We start from the raw sequence: 16,663 nt of genomic DNA, 5'->3' as shown, positions 1-16,663 counted from the left end.
AAAGAGAGCACTTGTCCTGATAAGCACCAGGTGATGTATGCATATGTTGAATCACTATTACACACCTGAAATTAATATTACATCATATGTTAACTAACTGAAATTTAAATGAAAACTTGAAAAAAAATAAAGGGCTAACCAGATCAAATGTTTTCAAACCTATTTTAACCCTGATTATATTAATATTATTTTAAAAGCTTTATTTATTTATTTGAGAGAGAGAGAGCGTGTGCACACAAGCAGGAGGGGCATAGGGAGAGGCAGAGAGAACCTCAGGCAGACTTGGTGCTGACCATGGATCCCAATGCAGGACTCAATCTCACAACCCTGAGATTACAACCTAAGCTGAAACCGAGAGTCGGATGCTCAATGACTGTGCCACCCATTTGCCCCTTAACCCTGATTACATTGTTTTTTAAATCCTACATAAAAACATAAACAAATAAAAGTGATTAGTCTCACAGTGGCAGTCCCAGTGGCCGAAGCAAGATGGGTCAAAGTCAGAGTGGTAGTCATGGCCCTGGAAGTGGCAAGAAGATGACAAGGATAAGAAAAAGAAATATGAACCTCCTATACCACCTAGAGTGGGGAAAAAGAAGAAAACAAAGGGACCAGATGCTTCCAGTAAGCTGCCACTGGTGACACCTCGCACTTAGTGCCTGTTAAATATACTGAAATTAGAGTGAATTAAGACTATCTTCTCATGGAGAAAGAATTCATTTGAAATGTAGCCTTTAGAAGAAAAGCAAGAGGAGAAAAGATGAAAGGTGGATGGTCTGAGGGGGACCCCAATAGAAGAACCATAGAAGAAATCATTGATGACAATGATGCCAACGTGTCTATAGCTGTGGGTTCAGAACACTAAATCAGCATTCTTTACTTCGTAGACAAGGATCTGGTGGAACCAGGGTGCTCCATCCTGCTCAACCACAAGGTGCATGCTGTCATAGGGGTGCTCATGGATGATATGGATCCCTTGGTCTCAGTGACGAAGGTAGAAAAGGACCCCCAGGAAACCTATGCTGATACTGGGGAGTTGGAGAGCCAAATCCAAGAAATTGAGGAATCTGAGGAGCTTCCTCTCACTAATTGTAATATTATGAAGAGATGAATATAAAGCCCCCAAAGAGGGGGGTCATTCTCTATGGTCATCCTGACCCAGGTAAAACCTTATTAGCCAAAGAAGTAGCAAGCCAAACTTCACCCACTTTCTTAAGAATGGCTGACTCTGAACTTATTCAAAAATACCTAGGGGATAAGTCCTAGGTATTAAGGAATTGTTCCAAGTTGGGAAAAAACATGCACGATCCATAGGGTTTATTGATGAAATTGATGCCATTGGAACAAAAAAATATGACTTAAATGCCAGTGGTGAGAGAAATTCAATGAACAATGTTGGAACTGTTGAACCAGTTGGATGGATTGGATTCAAGGGGTGATGTGAAAGTTATCATGGCCACAAACCGAAGAGAAACTTTGGATCTAGCGCTTGTCAGACCAGACCTCACTGACAGGTAACTTAAGTTCCCCTGCCCAACCAAAAGCACATCTTTCAGATCCATAAGCATGATGATGTTGACTGATGATATAACCCTGGATGACTTGATCATGGCTAAAGATGACCTCTCTCGTGCTGACATCAAGGCAATCTATAGAGAAGCTGGTCTGATGGCCTTGAGAGAATGTAGAATGAAAGTAACAAATGAAGACATCAAAAAATCTAAAGAAATGTTTTTTATGAAAAACAAGAAGGCACCCCTGAGGGGTTCTATCTCTAACAGACTACAGTTACCTTCAAGGTAATGGTTGGAAGTGTCCACACCCCTCGACGGATGAGGTTGGTACATTGCCCAAAGGAACTAATGTTCCAGTTCTCTTAGCAAAACCTGTGTATATTTTTGAGTGTGATATATAGGATAACCATGGGGCTGCCTTCATCTGCAGGTCAGGTCTCCCCAATAAAGCATGCTCCTTCTGAATGAATGAATGAATGAATGAATGAACGAATAAATAAATAAATAAATAAATAAATAAATAAATAAATAAGATTAAAGTAGACCTTCTCTGGATTAACTAGGGACTCAAGAAGATGTAGTCCCACTCACAAATGCCTTCCTTTTCCTTACCTACCAACAAGGATGAACCAAACCACTATCACTCCATCATGTGTCCCACCACTCACCTAGTCACGTCAAGACCTAAACTGCCTCTTACCTTATTTAAACTCATATTTTACATATGCAATGCCAGTCTAGGATCAATGCTTTTTAACACCACAAAAATCACACTAAATTGGCCTTTAGTACAGGGAGTACTGTTTGCTTCCTAGAATTGAGATATTTATTTCCTGACATGCTGTCAGATATTATGCTTTATAGGAACCTGAGAGGGACAAAGGGCTACATGCACTGGCCTCCAGCCGTCCTCCTGACGGCCCAGGCACACCAACTGGAATAGTCATCCATACCTTGGCCACTCCAGCCCTATGGTGCTCCACCACCCCTGCAACTGGATGGACCCGACACCTACTACTCAGAGGCCCTGGCACAGATGTTTCCTTCTTCAGGAGGCCTTCCCTGACCCCTCCAAAGTTGGCTATAAGCAGGTACAGGGAGATGTGGTTAGTTTTAAAGAAAAAACAGTAACCACAAAGATGGGGCCCCAAAAGGAGAGCATTCATGCCCATTCATCAGCTTCAGACCACTTACCATGTCTGCAGATGACGCCTATCTGCCGCACCACTTGCAGATACAGCCCCATTGGGGGCAAAGTATGGAGAGCGAGTGTGGTGATCACGGGAACATACTAAATGCTTCCAGAACAACACTGAACACCAGGTGCACCAGGAAGTTTCACCCTACACTAGCCCCATCCAAGGGCCTCCATTTCACAGCTTAGGGGATGGAAAAGCAGAGATGGGAGGTTACCTGCTCAAGGTCACACAACCAGTCACATGACCAAGGTCGCCCCCGATCTGTCCCCAAGTCCATGTCTCAATTGTAACATGCTACTGTGGTGGGAGGGGGTTGGAGAGATTACTTTGCTCCCCGTCCCAGCCATGCCTGCTTCAAAAGACCAGCCTGGAACTGGGAGCAGAGCATTCAGCGTGGGCCATAGAGATCCCACCATCCCCAGACACCCAGCATAACCATATACACATGGGCACACATACCCAGTGTTCAGGAAACCCTGCCCTCCCAGTTCCTGGCCCTGTAATGACCACAGTAGGGTTTCTGGGTCGTGGGCATCACTCTGGGCAGGAGTGTGGCTCCTGGAGTCAGAGAGATGGGAGTCTGTTCTGTCCTGTCTAGGTCCCCCCACACGGCCCCTCCTCCCTGTCCCTTGGGGAGCACTCACCATCCTGGAGAAGAGTTCAGAAACCATGTATGGGCATCTGGGAGCTGTACAAGGCAAGGTCATGTTGTCAAAAACCGACCATTCTGCTCCAGAGCAGAAAGATGTATCGTGAAGACAGAGTTTAGGTATGAAGAAGGAAGAGAGTTTATTACTTTGCAAGGCTAAGGAGGATGCAGCAGGCTAATGCCTCCAAGACTGCATGCCTGCTAGGGCTAAAAGGCTGAGGGCTGTCTGGGAAAACATGGGATCTGGGCAGTTTCATTACGAATCTGGTAAATGTGGCCAGCTGCCTTCATCATGTCTTCAAAGTGTTCTCATGACTAGCCATGCCACCAGCTATCCAGGTCATTGTAAGTCTACATTGACATCAGCAGGACATGAACAACAATACCAAGAGCCTGGAACAAAGGATTCTACAGACACAGAAGTGAAGGGGACGGGATGCTTCTAGAATGAGGAAGAGAAAAATGTATCCAGCAAAGGCGAGCCTTGCTGAAGCTCTAGTGTGTCCACCTTACTTTCCATTCACCTTTATGCCTCCATAGCGGTTTCATTCATGCCACCTGGGAGGCGGAGGTCCTGTGGGAACAGAACAAGTGGGGTAAGTAGGGCCCCTCATCACTCACCAACCCCCTCCTAGCCCTGCCTTGACCCAGCTATACGCTGTGTGAGTGAAGGGGCCACAGAGATGGTCTGGCTGGTGGAGAGAAGCTCCCCTCTGACCATGGACTCTGTGTTGTCCTTCACCACACCAGTGCAGCCTGGTGGGGAGGCAGGAGGTCAGGCTGGGTGGGGTTCTCCTCCACATGCCCCTCCCCAGGCCTTCACACAGCCTCCCAGGTCACCTTTCTAGGGTCCTGGGAGATGTGCACAGTCTAGCTGTCCTGGCCCCTCTTCATGCCTCACTGACCTGGGGAAGGAAGACAATGTCACTAGTCCCCAAGGTTGTGCTCTCCCCTCATATGCTGCGTCCACTCAGGGCACCTTCCAATGCCCTCTTTAACTGCTTACTTTCCCCCTCCACCACTGGGCTCCCCAGCACCAGACCCTCAAGCTTTCCCATCATAGCCCTGACCAGGCTGGGCTGTCTCTGTGGTGTGGGATCTGGTCTCCTGTGGGCTGTGAGCCCATAAAACATCGGGACCAGCCCAGAGCACGTGCTTAGTGAGTGTGGATGGACCAACCAAGCTGCTGCTTCTACCCTGACAGACATACCCGCACCCCAGCTCCCCCTCCCCTCCAGGGCTGAAGTGAATGCAGCTGCTGGTCCTGAGCCTCACAGGAGCAAAACCAGCCACAGTGAGGTTGGTCACATCTTGAGGCTAGGGGAGGGGCAAGAAGTGAACCAGCAGGCAGTGCGTGGGTGACAGACACCCAGCCTCCACGCCACACTGTCTGCCTCCATTTGGGAACAGTTCAGGCTTTTATCTGCTCACCAGCCATCTGTCCCTCCTTCTGGTGACAATGCCTATTTCCCTTTGGGGAAACTATCACCCCTATGCTACCATGGACTTGTCAATCAAGGCCTCCCCTGGCCAAGGAGTTGGATGAAACTTGGTAGTCAGGCATTTAATCCCCTAGTGACACAAAATCTGCAAGCCACAGGAATCCTTCATCCCATCTGCACAACCCGAGGAAACCACGTCATGTCGCCACTATGGACATCTGACACCTGATACCCAGTTCTGAAGAACTTACCAGCAAGTCCCACCTGAGGGCCTTTGCACTTGCTGTCACCCCCTCCAAATTCACGTGGCTCTCTGTCCCTTCATTCAGGTCCCTGCTCAAATGCTGCCTCCTCCTTGTTTCACCTCCTCTATCAAACAGCACCACCCATCACTCTGTCTCCTTATCCTGTGGTTCTTGGTGGTGCTGGCCATCGCATCACTGCACGTTGGGTTATGTATGTATTACCTGCAGAGTGGGGATTACAGGAGGGCAGAGATCTCTGTGCTGCTCACAGCTGTGTCTCCAGTGCCTGACACCTAACAGCTGCTCAATAAAACTGAATGATGGAGGGGAAAAAAAAGGAGGACATTTAAAGATAATGCCTATTCCCACGTAGAACACTTAGATGGATGAGAAAGAACACATCTTATTCATTCTGGGATCTCACATCTCTGTCCTGCCTGGCACTCACTTTTTACTGAAGAAAGGATGAATGCATATTTTATCGATGTTTGCATCACTTTATGTTAAGGGTAATATGGCCTCCTTGTTTGTTACTTATATGGAAGCCCCATGGAAGTGTTGATGACTCTACTCAGCCTTAAAAAAGAAATAAAATTTTGACTTTATTCATTTAAAAAATCTGTTAAATTATTATTTAAAAAACTAAAATGAAATAAATAAAAATAAAAAATAAAATGAAAACCCTCTGTATGACTTACTACAAACAATTCATTACATACTTCAAAGTACTACTATTTAATAAACTCTTTAAAATTCATTATATGCTTAAAGTAGAAACTCTACAAACCTAAGAGTGAATAATATTCCGGGGTGGAGTAATTCCTCTCCTTTCATTATTATAGTGGATAATCCTGTTAGAGAAATAAGGAAAACTCAAATGTCCACTTGAAATGAGCTGGACTTTGGTCACTAATATGTCCCAGCTCAGCTCCCTCCACGGTTTCTCAGGGCATTCTCAGGCCTATGAAGCCATCAGGAAAACGTCCATCTCCCAGCAGTTTTCCTTTAAATCTCTTTTTATTCTCTCGTTTTGTTCAGCACCCCCACCTCCACCCTAAATCTAGTAATGGTCTCTTCAAGGCTTTAAATAATTGCCTTAATTCAGAAACTTATAATACCACCCTGGAGAGAGCCCCTGTGCCTCCAACTAAACTTACCTTCCTAGTTAAGTGCAAACTGTGGTTAGTGAGTCCAGAGCTCGGCTTCAGGCTGGGACTTCAGGGAATACAGGGCAGCAGCCCAGCTTCCCGTGGGGGCTCTGACCCAGCCCACAGCTGCCTAAGTCCAGAGGGCCTTGATTGGTTCTGGTAGATGCTTCTTTCTTTCAGTGATGCTCTTAGAAGAGGGTTCAGAACCACAGGCAGAATGAAGGAAGAACAGGCTCACTACTGCACCCGAGAGCATGTGAGACGGGATTCATAAAATGGGCACCTGTTGTTCAGATTAGGAGCTTCTTTAGACAAGTTGTCCTTGTCTTTTCATATAGTGGCCTCCATTGAAGAATGTCACTACTTTCCTTCAAGGTGGGCTGGAGAATATTCCTGATGCTATGATATATCCAGTGCTTCCAGAGCTTGACTATTCTAATTTTCTTCACTCACTGACAGCAAGGAGAATAGGCTAGGTACTCTGTAAAGAGATGCTTCTGACAGGGGTTCTCTTACCGGAATTTACCTACTAAGTGTCTGCTTGTGATGGGGAACACAGAACACAGGGAGTTGCCTCCTCCAAGAAAAGCCAGGAGAATGGTAATGTCTTCGCCGGGTTTCTGGTGGCCCCCCTAGTTTTCTGCCTGTGAAGTCCTCTGTCTGTTTCACTTCTGCTGTTTATCCTTTCCCCCATCTCCACCTCATGATCCCTTCCCTTTGTCCTAAAGCTTGAGGCTCCTGCTACACCCATTCCTTGTCCCTAAGCCAGAGGTGGGAACATCCCCCTCCCTGAAAGACCATCTCCCTGGATGGGACTCTATATCTCTGTTTGTCTGAATGGTGCATTTGTTCCAACTGCCTTGGACACTTTCTCTCCCTCCCCGCTTCACACTGAAGACAGTCACATTTAAAAGTCTAGGCAACAACCCTCTCATGCTTCTGGATCCCAAAGGATTGCAAAAAGCTGACCCCTGCAATGAAACGAGGACATCAGAGATAGGGACCACACTGCTGGAGCCACTTATTTTCCTGCTTGCTCAGTACAACAGTTAGAACCACAGTAGACTTGTTGGCCTTGTTATTGAAGTCACCTGAGAACTAGTCACCTTGAGACACCGTGAATACTGCGAAGGAGCAGGAGAGGCAGCTCTGAGAATCACTTCAAGTGAATGAAGATCGTCTTAGGTCCCTCCTGCTCCCAGTGCTCACACCCTTCTCCCCCACACAGATTCCTTCCCAGGCACCTAGGGTCCGAATGCCACAGCCCAGCTCACAGGATCCCTGGAGCCTCCTTGCCTAGTCTGACCTTCACACACCTTTTGCTCATTTCTTCATTCCAAAGACAACTTTAAGAAGCCAGTGTACAAGGCACTTCTCCACACACTAAAGATTGTCTCATTAACTTATTATTTTTTTATATAAAGATTTTATTTATTTATTTGACAGAGGGAGAGAGACAGCGAGAGAGGGAACATAAGCAGAGGGGTTGTGGGAGAGGCAGAAGCATACTTCCCGCTAAGTAGGGAGCCCGATGCGGGGGTTGATTCCAGGACCCTGGGATCATGACCTGAGCCAAAGGCAGACGCTTAATGACTGAGCCACCCAGGAGACCAAGATTCTCTCATTTAATGGAAATATGCTGTCAAGTAGCTTCCTCTTTGGGTAAGATCAGGGCAATTAAGATCACAGCTCCTAGCAAAGTTTTTCTCAACTTTGGGCTTGATCCTTAAGTCCATGAAGTAAATCTGTGATTGGCTCTATTAACAGCTCAATTGGAGAAGATACTGATTTTTCTTAACCTCCTGAGAGGCACAAAATCATAAACATACCCAATATCCTGCTGCATGTCTTTGTAAGAGAAATTAATCACAGGACCAGGTGTCTGATGGTGTGAAGTGTCTGTGTTGGCAAAAGGTTGACACAGGCGTGCATCTAAGACACTGCTGAAATCCTTTCCTTTGACAGCTCCCACTGTTCCATGGCCAGTTTCCCCATTTTTCCCTTTAGTCCTCCTACTCACAATCCATGTTCTACATTTGGCGTTGGTCTGCTATAGCTCAGGATTAAATGAAGCCAATATATTCCCTTCAGAAGAGAGACTAAAAGTGTGCTTTATTTTTTTGTTAATGGATCGAGGATTTATTTTTTATATTTTTATTTTTTAAGAGATTTTATTTATTTATTTGACAGAGAGAGAGAGAGACAGCCAGTGAGAGACAGAACACAAGCAGGGGGAGTGGGAGAGGAAGAAGCAGGCTCCCAGCAGAGGAGCCTGATGTGGGGCTCGATCCCAGAACGCTGGGATCACTCCCTGAGCCGAAGGCAGATGCTTAACGACTGAGCCACCCAGGCGCTCCTGATCTAGGATTTAAATGGAAAGAATTATTCCTGGTTATGAAAGAAATCACAGGCATCAATTTGATGTATTGTTTAAGAATGGTGAGTGGTGGGGGGGAGGGAGACTCCTTTCTTTGTGACAACTTGAAAATCAAATGAGGGAAGTAGCTCTCTTGCCTTCATTTAGGGAAAATGTGGGTGTAGGGCAGGATAGAACAGGATTCTCCGCAGATGTTACAGCGTTCTTCAGATGAGAGCTTGAAGCCCCTGTGGACACTGTAGACAGGTGCGTTTTGTGAGTGCTAATGGAAGAGTGGAGGTGATTTTCAGGATAGCCACATCCATACATATTTTGAAATACATAGATCTTTGGAAGAATGGCTTCCATTTACCATTTTGCTTGGCTTGTATAGATTCAGACATAGTGTTTGCTTTCAACAGTATCTGCAATTTAACCACGCAGGATCATCAAAAGTAACTTCTCCAGCCAGTGATGCTTCACCAGCACTGGATTGAAGCTAATGTCCTGCAGACACGTAACGGTGAACATTGCCCTATCTGTCCTGGCACAGAGGTAACCCAGACTTGGGTCTGAGATGGACTGACGTGGGGCTGATGGATTTGTTGATGGAATCAGAATTTAGGCATTCCATGATGTAATTTAGTGTCTGGTCATAGATTGCTGGAAAAGCTTGATGGGTCAGAGCCAGGGCTCTTTGGATCAGTAAGACTAAATATTTCTGTGAAGACAGAAGCCTATTATGGGATCAGACTGTGGATTCTCAGACGAAAACAAAATCCTGGTAAATTAGCCTCAAACATCCAACTGAGGAAGGAATCTTCACACAGGGCAGTGACTCACTACATAGTCTGAGAAGTTAGGGGTCAAAATGATTCTTAGTATCATCATTAATCTAAATGGCTATTATCTGGTCCTCCTGATTACACAGCCAACACCTAGAGCAAGAAGATGAGAATAGTTGTTTAAAAGAAAATTATAAGACTCTTCCTTTTGACCCTCACTGGGCAGTAAAGGAATAACATGTCCACAAAAAGAACACAAGCTACTTCTTGCAATGGTGGCCACAGTGCTTGGTGATTCTACCAGTATGAGAGCATGGGAGAGAGGATGAGCAGCCTCATGAGACGGTGTGCTCTGTGTAGACCATAACATCCTTGAAATTCAGCAGCAGGTCTCAGTGCTGTGAGTGTGCAGGCCGGGAGCAGCGGTGGACAGCAACGTCAGCAGTGCTCCCCACAGGTGCCAGTGCTGTGGGGGCCCATGGAGTAAGGGATGAGACTGTGCTGAGGGTAGTCAAGAGGTCTTGTCTGAGGTACACAAGAGATGCCCCAGAGAGTCTCCCAAAATAATCAGACAGAAGTTTGAGAGGTAATCAGAAGCTAATGGCGAGACAGAGCCAGAGAAATGCTGATTTGTGATTGTCATTGTCAAGTTGTGGCCCATATTCTCATGAGCTCACAATAGGGAGGGGAAAACTGAGATAGATCTCTCACAAGAGACAGACACATAATTCAGACTATGACATAAGGTACCTGAGAGCAAGTGGCCCAGTGGTTTGAACAGAGAACTATGAGTTCAAGGAGGGAGCAGTTGGGATGGGCTATAAGGAAAAAGGCAGGGTTATAGGTGACATTGGAAGGTCCCTGAGAGTCTGGATCAGTGGAATTAAGAGGAGAATACACAGAGAGGAAGATGAGCAGAGACAGAGAAACAAACAGACCTTTCTGGTATCAAAAGCAGCCAAAATGGCCAAAAGTTTAAGGGCAGGTGAGGAAGAATTTAAAGGTTCAGTAAGAAAAGTGTTTCTCATCACTGTGGACTAAGCCTAGACATTGGGCTGTAATTAGAAAAAATAACAGAATTTATTTCCTGTTTTTTTCTACTTGTTGTCAATATGACATTATAAAATATCTCTTAATATCAGACTTCTTACAGGTAAAATGGGGATAAAATTCCTTACCCCAGGGCTAATAATTTCTTATCCAATCTTACAGAACAGCCTTGAAACAATTTAGATTAATGTTTAAGAACTCACTCTGTTTTTAATAAACACTTATTAAAATTAAATGCTCTGTATGAAGTAAATAGCAGGGAGACATGATGACTTTCATGGGCCCCAGGCAATTTTGCCTTCCTAGGCCCCTTTTCCATAAAACTATATTAAAATTTATACTTTATGATTTCAACTTACAAGATGATTATAATCTACTCTGTATTATATTCATTTTTTTTCTAATCTTAAAAGAAATTTAATTTTTTTCATGAGCCACATAAGAACGGTACCTACTACGCCTAATGCATATCAACTCTAGTAGGATCCATTGGATGATTTTGAACAAAAAATTATGATTGAGAAATTGAAGAGAGAAGGTTTAGAAGACCCTGCAGATATGTGCTGGAATGTTTTGGATTCATAAGCTCAAGCAGAATGCAGTAGAATCTGAATACTATGATTGTGTAGGTGAACAAGAGAGATTCATTTTTATAGTTAAATCCCCATGGAAAAGGAAAAGGATTCTTTGAAGTATGCAAATACTGTGACGCAGGATCAACAATAACCAAACAGGATAAAAACTCTTCCCTACATACAGTGAGGGCAGGTTTGAGATCTGAGCAGAGTGTAGGCAGAACAGGGAGGGAAGTATGGTAAGAGGGGTGATGACCCGAAGCAGACAGATCTCATCCTATTTCTATTTTATTCAGGGAAATCCCCTCCACTAATGGCCTGCAGGAACCACAGCACCATCACTGAGTTTGTTCTCAGTGGGCTGTCCAACGACCCCCACATCGAGACTCTGCTCTTTGTGTTAGGTCAGGGGATTTACTTTCTGACCATCAGGGGGAATCTGATGATGATGTTGGTGATCAGGGCTGATTCCCACCTTCACACTCCCATGTACTTCTTCCTGAGTAACCTGTCCTTCCTAGACCTCTGCTTCTCTTCTGTCACTGTGCCCAAGCTCCTGAAGGACCTTCTGTCTGAGAAGAAAACCATCTCAGTAGAGGGCTGCCTAACCCAGGTGTTCTTTGTGTTTATCACTCCAGGGACTGAAGCCTGTCTGCTCTCAGTGATGGCCTATGACTGCTATGCTGCCATCTGCCACCCACTGCTCTATGGCCAGGTGATGAGCAGCCAGCTCTGTGTGAGGCTGGTGCTGGCTTCATGGGGCCTGGCATGTCTCAATTCAGTGTGATTGTGCTCTTGGCTCTTACCCTGGACTTCTGTGAGGCCCAAACCATACAGCACTACACTTGTGAGCTGCCCTCCCTCTTCCCTCTATCCTGCTCTGATATTTCCATCAGTGTTGACATCTTGATCTGCTCCATCTTATTGCATGGGCTTGGAACCTTCCTCCCAATCTTCTTCTCCTATAACCGTATTGTGTCCACCATCCTGAGCATCAGCTCCACCTCAGGCAGAAGCAAGGCCTTCTCCACCTGTTCCTCCCACCTCATTGCTGTGACCCTGTTCTTTGGCTCAGGGGTGATTCGCTACCTTATGCCCATGTCTGGCTCCTCCTTGGATTTGCTCCTCTTCTTGCAGTACAGTGCAGTCACGCCCTTGCTGAATCCCCTCATCTACAGCCTAAAGAACAAAGAGGAGAAGGCAGCTTTCAGAAGGACTTCGGGGGAAATATCTCTAAGTCGTGACAAAGATATGGTTACAAAGACTGTATTCCTTTGAATTTCTTCTTTAGTTCCTACTTTCTCCCACACATAGTGTCACGTAACTTGGAAGAAAGATTCCAGAGCTTGTCTGAACAGAGTCTGCCTACTATTTTAAGGCAGTAGTTCTTGATTTGGGCTCTTTATTTGGAATGTTTGTGCTCTATTTGTTGGAAGAGAATGTGAAAACAATTTTCCACAAAACATATTGGTAAGACAACAAAATAATTAGGTTGAAAGGATATGATGATCATTTCAGGAGATTCAGCATCTGACTACGAGGAGTTGCAGGAAGAACCAAAAACAAGAGAGGCATTTATTACACAGAAGTTTTAACTTTTGAAAATCCCAGCTACTTAAAAGTTTTCTAAATAAAACCTTGATAAATAGAAAAAAATCCTATGTCAACAAAACAATAAAACTCCATGTAGATGCACCAAAACCCACAAGATACCTAGTAATAAACCTAACTGGAGAGGTAAAGGCTCTGTACTCAGAAAACTATGGAAAACTTATGAAAGAAATTGAAGAGGAGACAAAGAAATGGAAAAATATTCCATGCTCATGGATTGGAAGTACAAATACTGTTAAAATGTCTGTACCTCCCAGGGCGCCTGGGTGGCACAGTTGTTGGGTGTCTGCCTTCGGCTCAGGGCGTGATCCCGGCGTTCCGGGATCGAGTCCCATATCGGGCTCCTCTGCTGGGAGCCTGCTTCTTCCTCTCCCACTCCCCTGCTGTGTTCCCTCTCTCGCTGGCTGTCTCTCTGTCACATAAATAAATAAAATCTTAAAGAAAAAATGTCTGTACCTCCCAAAGCAACCTACACATTTAATGTGATCCCTATCAAAACACCACTAGCATTTTTCACAGAGCTGGAACAAACAATCCTAAAATTTGTATGGAACCACAAAAGACCCCAAATAACCAAAGTAATCCTGAAAAAGTAAAGCAAAGCTGGAGGCATCAGAATTCCAGACATCATGTTATATTACCAAGCTTTAGTGATCAAAACAGTATGGTACTGGCACAAAAATAGACCTATAAATCAATGGAACTGAATAGAAAACCCAGAAATGGACCCACAACTATATGGTGAACCAATCTTCAACAAAGCCGGAAAGAATATCCAATGGAGAAAAGATAGTTTCTTCAACAAATGGTGTTGGGAAAACTGGACAGCAAGATGCAGAAAAATTTAACTGTACCACTTTCTTACACCATACACAAAAATAGATTCAAAATGGATGAAAGACCTAAGTGTGAGACAGGAAACCATCAAGATCCTAGAAGAGAACACAGGCAGTAACCTCTTTGATATTGGCTGTTGCAACTCCTTCCAAGACAAGTCTCCAAAGGCAAGGGAAATGAAAGCAAAAATGAACTATTGGGACTTCTTCAAGATAAAAACCTTCTGCACAGCAAAGGAAACAGGTAACAAAACTAAGAGACAACTTTCAGAATGGGAGAAGATATTTGCAAATGACAAATATCTGATAAAGAATTAGTATTCAAAATCTATAAAGAACTTAACAAGCTCAACACCAAAAAAACCAAATAATCCAGTTAAGAAATAGGCAGAAGACATGAATAGGCATTTTTCCAAAGAAGGTATCCAGATGGCTAACAGACACATGAAAAGTTGCTCAAGATCACTCATCATCAGGGAAATGCAAATCAAAACCACAATGAGATACCACCTCACACCTGTCAGAATGGCTAAAATTAACACAGGAAACAACAGGTATTGGCGAGGATATGGAGAAAGGGGAAGCCTCTTACACGGCTGGTGGGAATATAAACTGGTGTAGCCACTTTGGAAAACAGTATAGAGGTTTCTCAAAAAGTTAGGAACAGGGACTCCTAAATGGAGCAGTCAGTTGTGCATCTGACTCTTGGTTTCTGCTCAGGTAGTGATCTTGGGTCCTGAGATTGAGCCCCATATGGGGCTCAGGGAGGAGTCTGCTTGGTATTCTCTCTCTCTGCCCCTTCCCTCACTTGTGCTCATGGTTTCTTTCCTTCTTTCAAAAATAATTAATTAATTAATTAATTAATTAATTTTAAAGTTAAGAATAAAACTACCCTACATTCCTGCAATTACACTACTAGGTATTTACCCAAAGGATACAAAAATACTGATTTGAAGGGACACATGCACCCTGATGTTTATAGCATCATCATCAACGATAGTGAAATTATGGAAAGAGCCCAAATGTTCATTGACTGATGAATGGAAAAGGAAGATGTGGTCTATATATACAATGGAGTATTACTCAGCCATCAAAAAGAATGAAATCTGGCCATTTGCAACAATGTGGATGGAGCTAGAGCTAGAGTGTATTATGCTAAGCAAAATAAGTCAGACAGAGAAGATAAATACCATATGATTTCAGTCATATCTGGAATTTAGGAAACAAAATAGATGAACATAAGGGAAAGAAAAAAGAGAGAGAGAGAAAGGCAAACCATATAACATATAGTTCTCTTAACTATAGAGAACAAACTGAGAGTTGCTGGAGGCAGGTGGTTTGGGGGTGGGCCAAATGGGTGATGGGTATTAGGAGGGCACTTGTTGTGTTGAGCACTGGGTGCTGTACATAAGTGATGAATCACTAAATTCTACTGCTGGAACTAATATTACACTGAATGTCAACTAACTAGAATTTAAATAAAAACTTGAAACATTAAAAAAAAGAAACTAGGGAAGGTTAATAATTTAAAATATTTCCCTCAGAAGTTTAAAGTTAAGAAGTGCTACTCTAAACCTTGACGTTTAGTCATCTTAATGGGGTCAGGAAGGAAGAGTTAGGCCCTGGCAACTGTGGTGGGATGTGGTTCAAGATTCTCCCTAGGATTGGAATCATGGCTCTGTGCTTGATCATCCCCAGCCTAACCACTGGGCATATCCACAGCTTCAGTAATGCGGGCAAGGAAAACAGGGTTGCCTATTATCCATATCAGTGGAATCTGATACAAAGAGATAGGCGCATCTCTGGAGTTACTATGTGTGAAAGGGTTTGGAGAATATCGACTAAGGAAGCATTTCCCTGAGTAATGAAAAATAACTCGGTTATGCTCATCTACACTTTCTAGAAGGTTATGTAGTGTATTAATGTAGAACATAATTAAAAACAACAAAAAAACAAAATTAAATTGTTAAACCTTAGTTGTCAAACAATTAAATTTTCTCATAGACACAGGCCCTGGCAAAAACGGTAAGGGAAAAAAGGCACTAGTGAATGGCTATGTGCCTAGTGTACTTATAATTTATGTGATACATACCCTGGTTAAACTAGCTTCCAGGAATGGAAAGGCGGAATTAAGAGTGGAAAAGTTCAGAAATGTTTTTCTCAAGTGACATGGCCTTAAGGAATGAATATGGAGTGTCTGTCTAGGAGAAACTGTATTTTTCCTTTTTGTCATTGAATAGAGCACATTCTGCATAATGACTGTAGAATTCCTCTGCTGCTAATTGTGCTGCTCTTATTTGCAGTTTGACAAATTATTGTCTTTAGTGGAAATGGCTGGAATTCTCTAATTTTAATTAAAGTAATCTTATTATTTCTCTAGAGTTTCATTTTATTAACTTTCAGATATAGATAAATGTAAAGAATTAATCATGCAATGTATTAGGGTTAGCACATACTTTTGATTTCAACAAATTTTGGGGGAGTATGAATTATTTTAAGAAAGGTAGATTATAAGCAATGATTATCAAAGACCTATTTTTAATCATTTGTTACTTGATATTTAATGTAATAATATTTTATATCAAATTATATATGCCTCCAATTGACGGCTAATGACAATGTGATATGTAAGTATATTAAATACTGTTGAAACTAAAAAAAAAACCTCTAAGTAGAATATTATGAACATGAGAATATTATATACTGCAGTTACAAAACATTGCTGGTGCAACCATCATCTTTATCTATCTTATATGCATTCACTAATAAACCAAAAATTTAAGTTTCTGAAAGCTCAGATCCCAGCATTAGAAAGATAACAAACCTAACATAAGAAAGGGAGGATAAAGGAACTAAAAGCACAAATTTAACAACTCAGAAAACAGAACTGAGAAATAAATCCAGGCTCTAATCATTCAAAAAGATCTATAAAATTTGACATAGATCTATAGAATATGGTCAACAAACAAGGAAAAAAGAAACCAATAATACAACAGTGATAAAAAGAATAAAAATTTTAAGGAAATACTAAGATTAATCTCAATAAATTTGAAAAGCAAGCTTTTATTTAATTTTAAGGAATATGTGATTCATAAAAGAAAACTGAGCCATTAGCTGTGTAAAAACAACAACAACAACAAAAAAAACCCAGAGAATTAGCTCAAAAGGGCAATAAGCACAGATAGTTTCTCAGATGCATGCAAACTTCAGTTACATGCAGTTTTTTAGACTACAGAATACTATGGCATATAGT

At 43.0% G+C, this 16,663-nt stretch overlaps 1 protein-coding gene and 2 pseudogenes across 1 annotated transcript; all 3 read left to right on the top strand.

Moving 5' to 3' along the window:
- The first annotated feature begins 489 nt into the window (after window positions 1–489).
- LOC113257371 (26S proteasome regulatory subunit 4-like) lies at window positions 490–1,778 on the top strand (annotated as a pseudogene).
- Window positions 1,779–11,276: 9,498 nt separating this feature from the next.
- On the top strand, window positions 11,277–12,241 carry LOC113257473 (olfactory receptor 8S1-like). The gene is given in 2 exon segments (XM_026501623.1): window positions 11,277–11,739; window positions 11,742–12,241. Coding segments are annotated over 2 exon segments (963 nt in total).
- A 2,808-nt stretch (window positions 12,242–15,049) lies between these two features.
- LOC113257372 (NADH dehydrogenase [ubiquinone] 1 alpha subcomplex subunit 1-like) lies at window positions 15,050–15,255 on the top strand (annotated as a pseudogene).
- The last annotated feature ends 1,408 nt before the right edge of the window (window positions 15,256–16,663 follow it).

Source organism: Ursus arctos, unplaced genomic scaffold (assembly GCF_023065955.2).
Source record: "Ursus arctos isolate Adak ecotype North America unplaced genomic scaffold, UrsArc2.0 scaffold_26, whole genome shotgun sequence".
Lineage (NCBI taxonomy): Eukaryota > Metazoa > Chordata > Mammalia > Carnivora > Ursidae > Ursus > Ursus arctos.
This window is presented reverse-complemented; position numbering and strand designations above follow the sequence as displayed.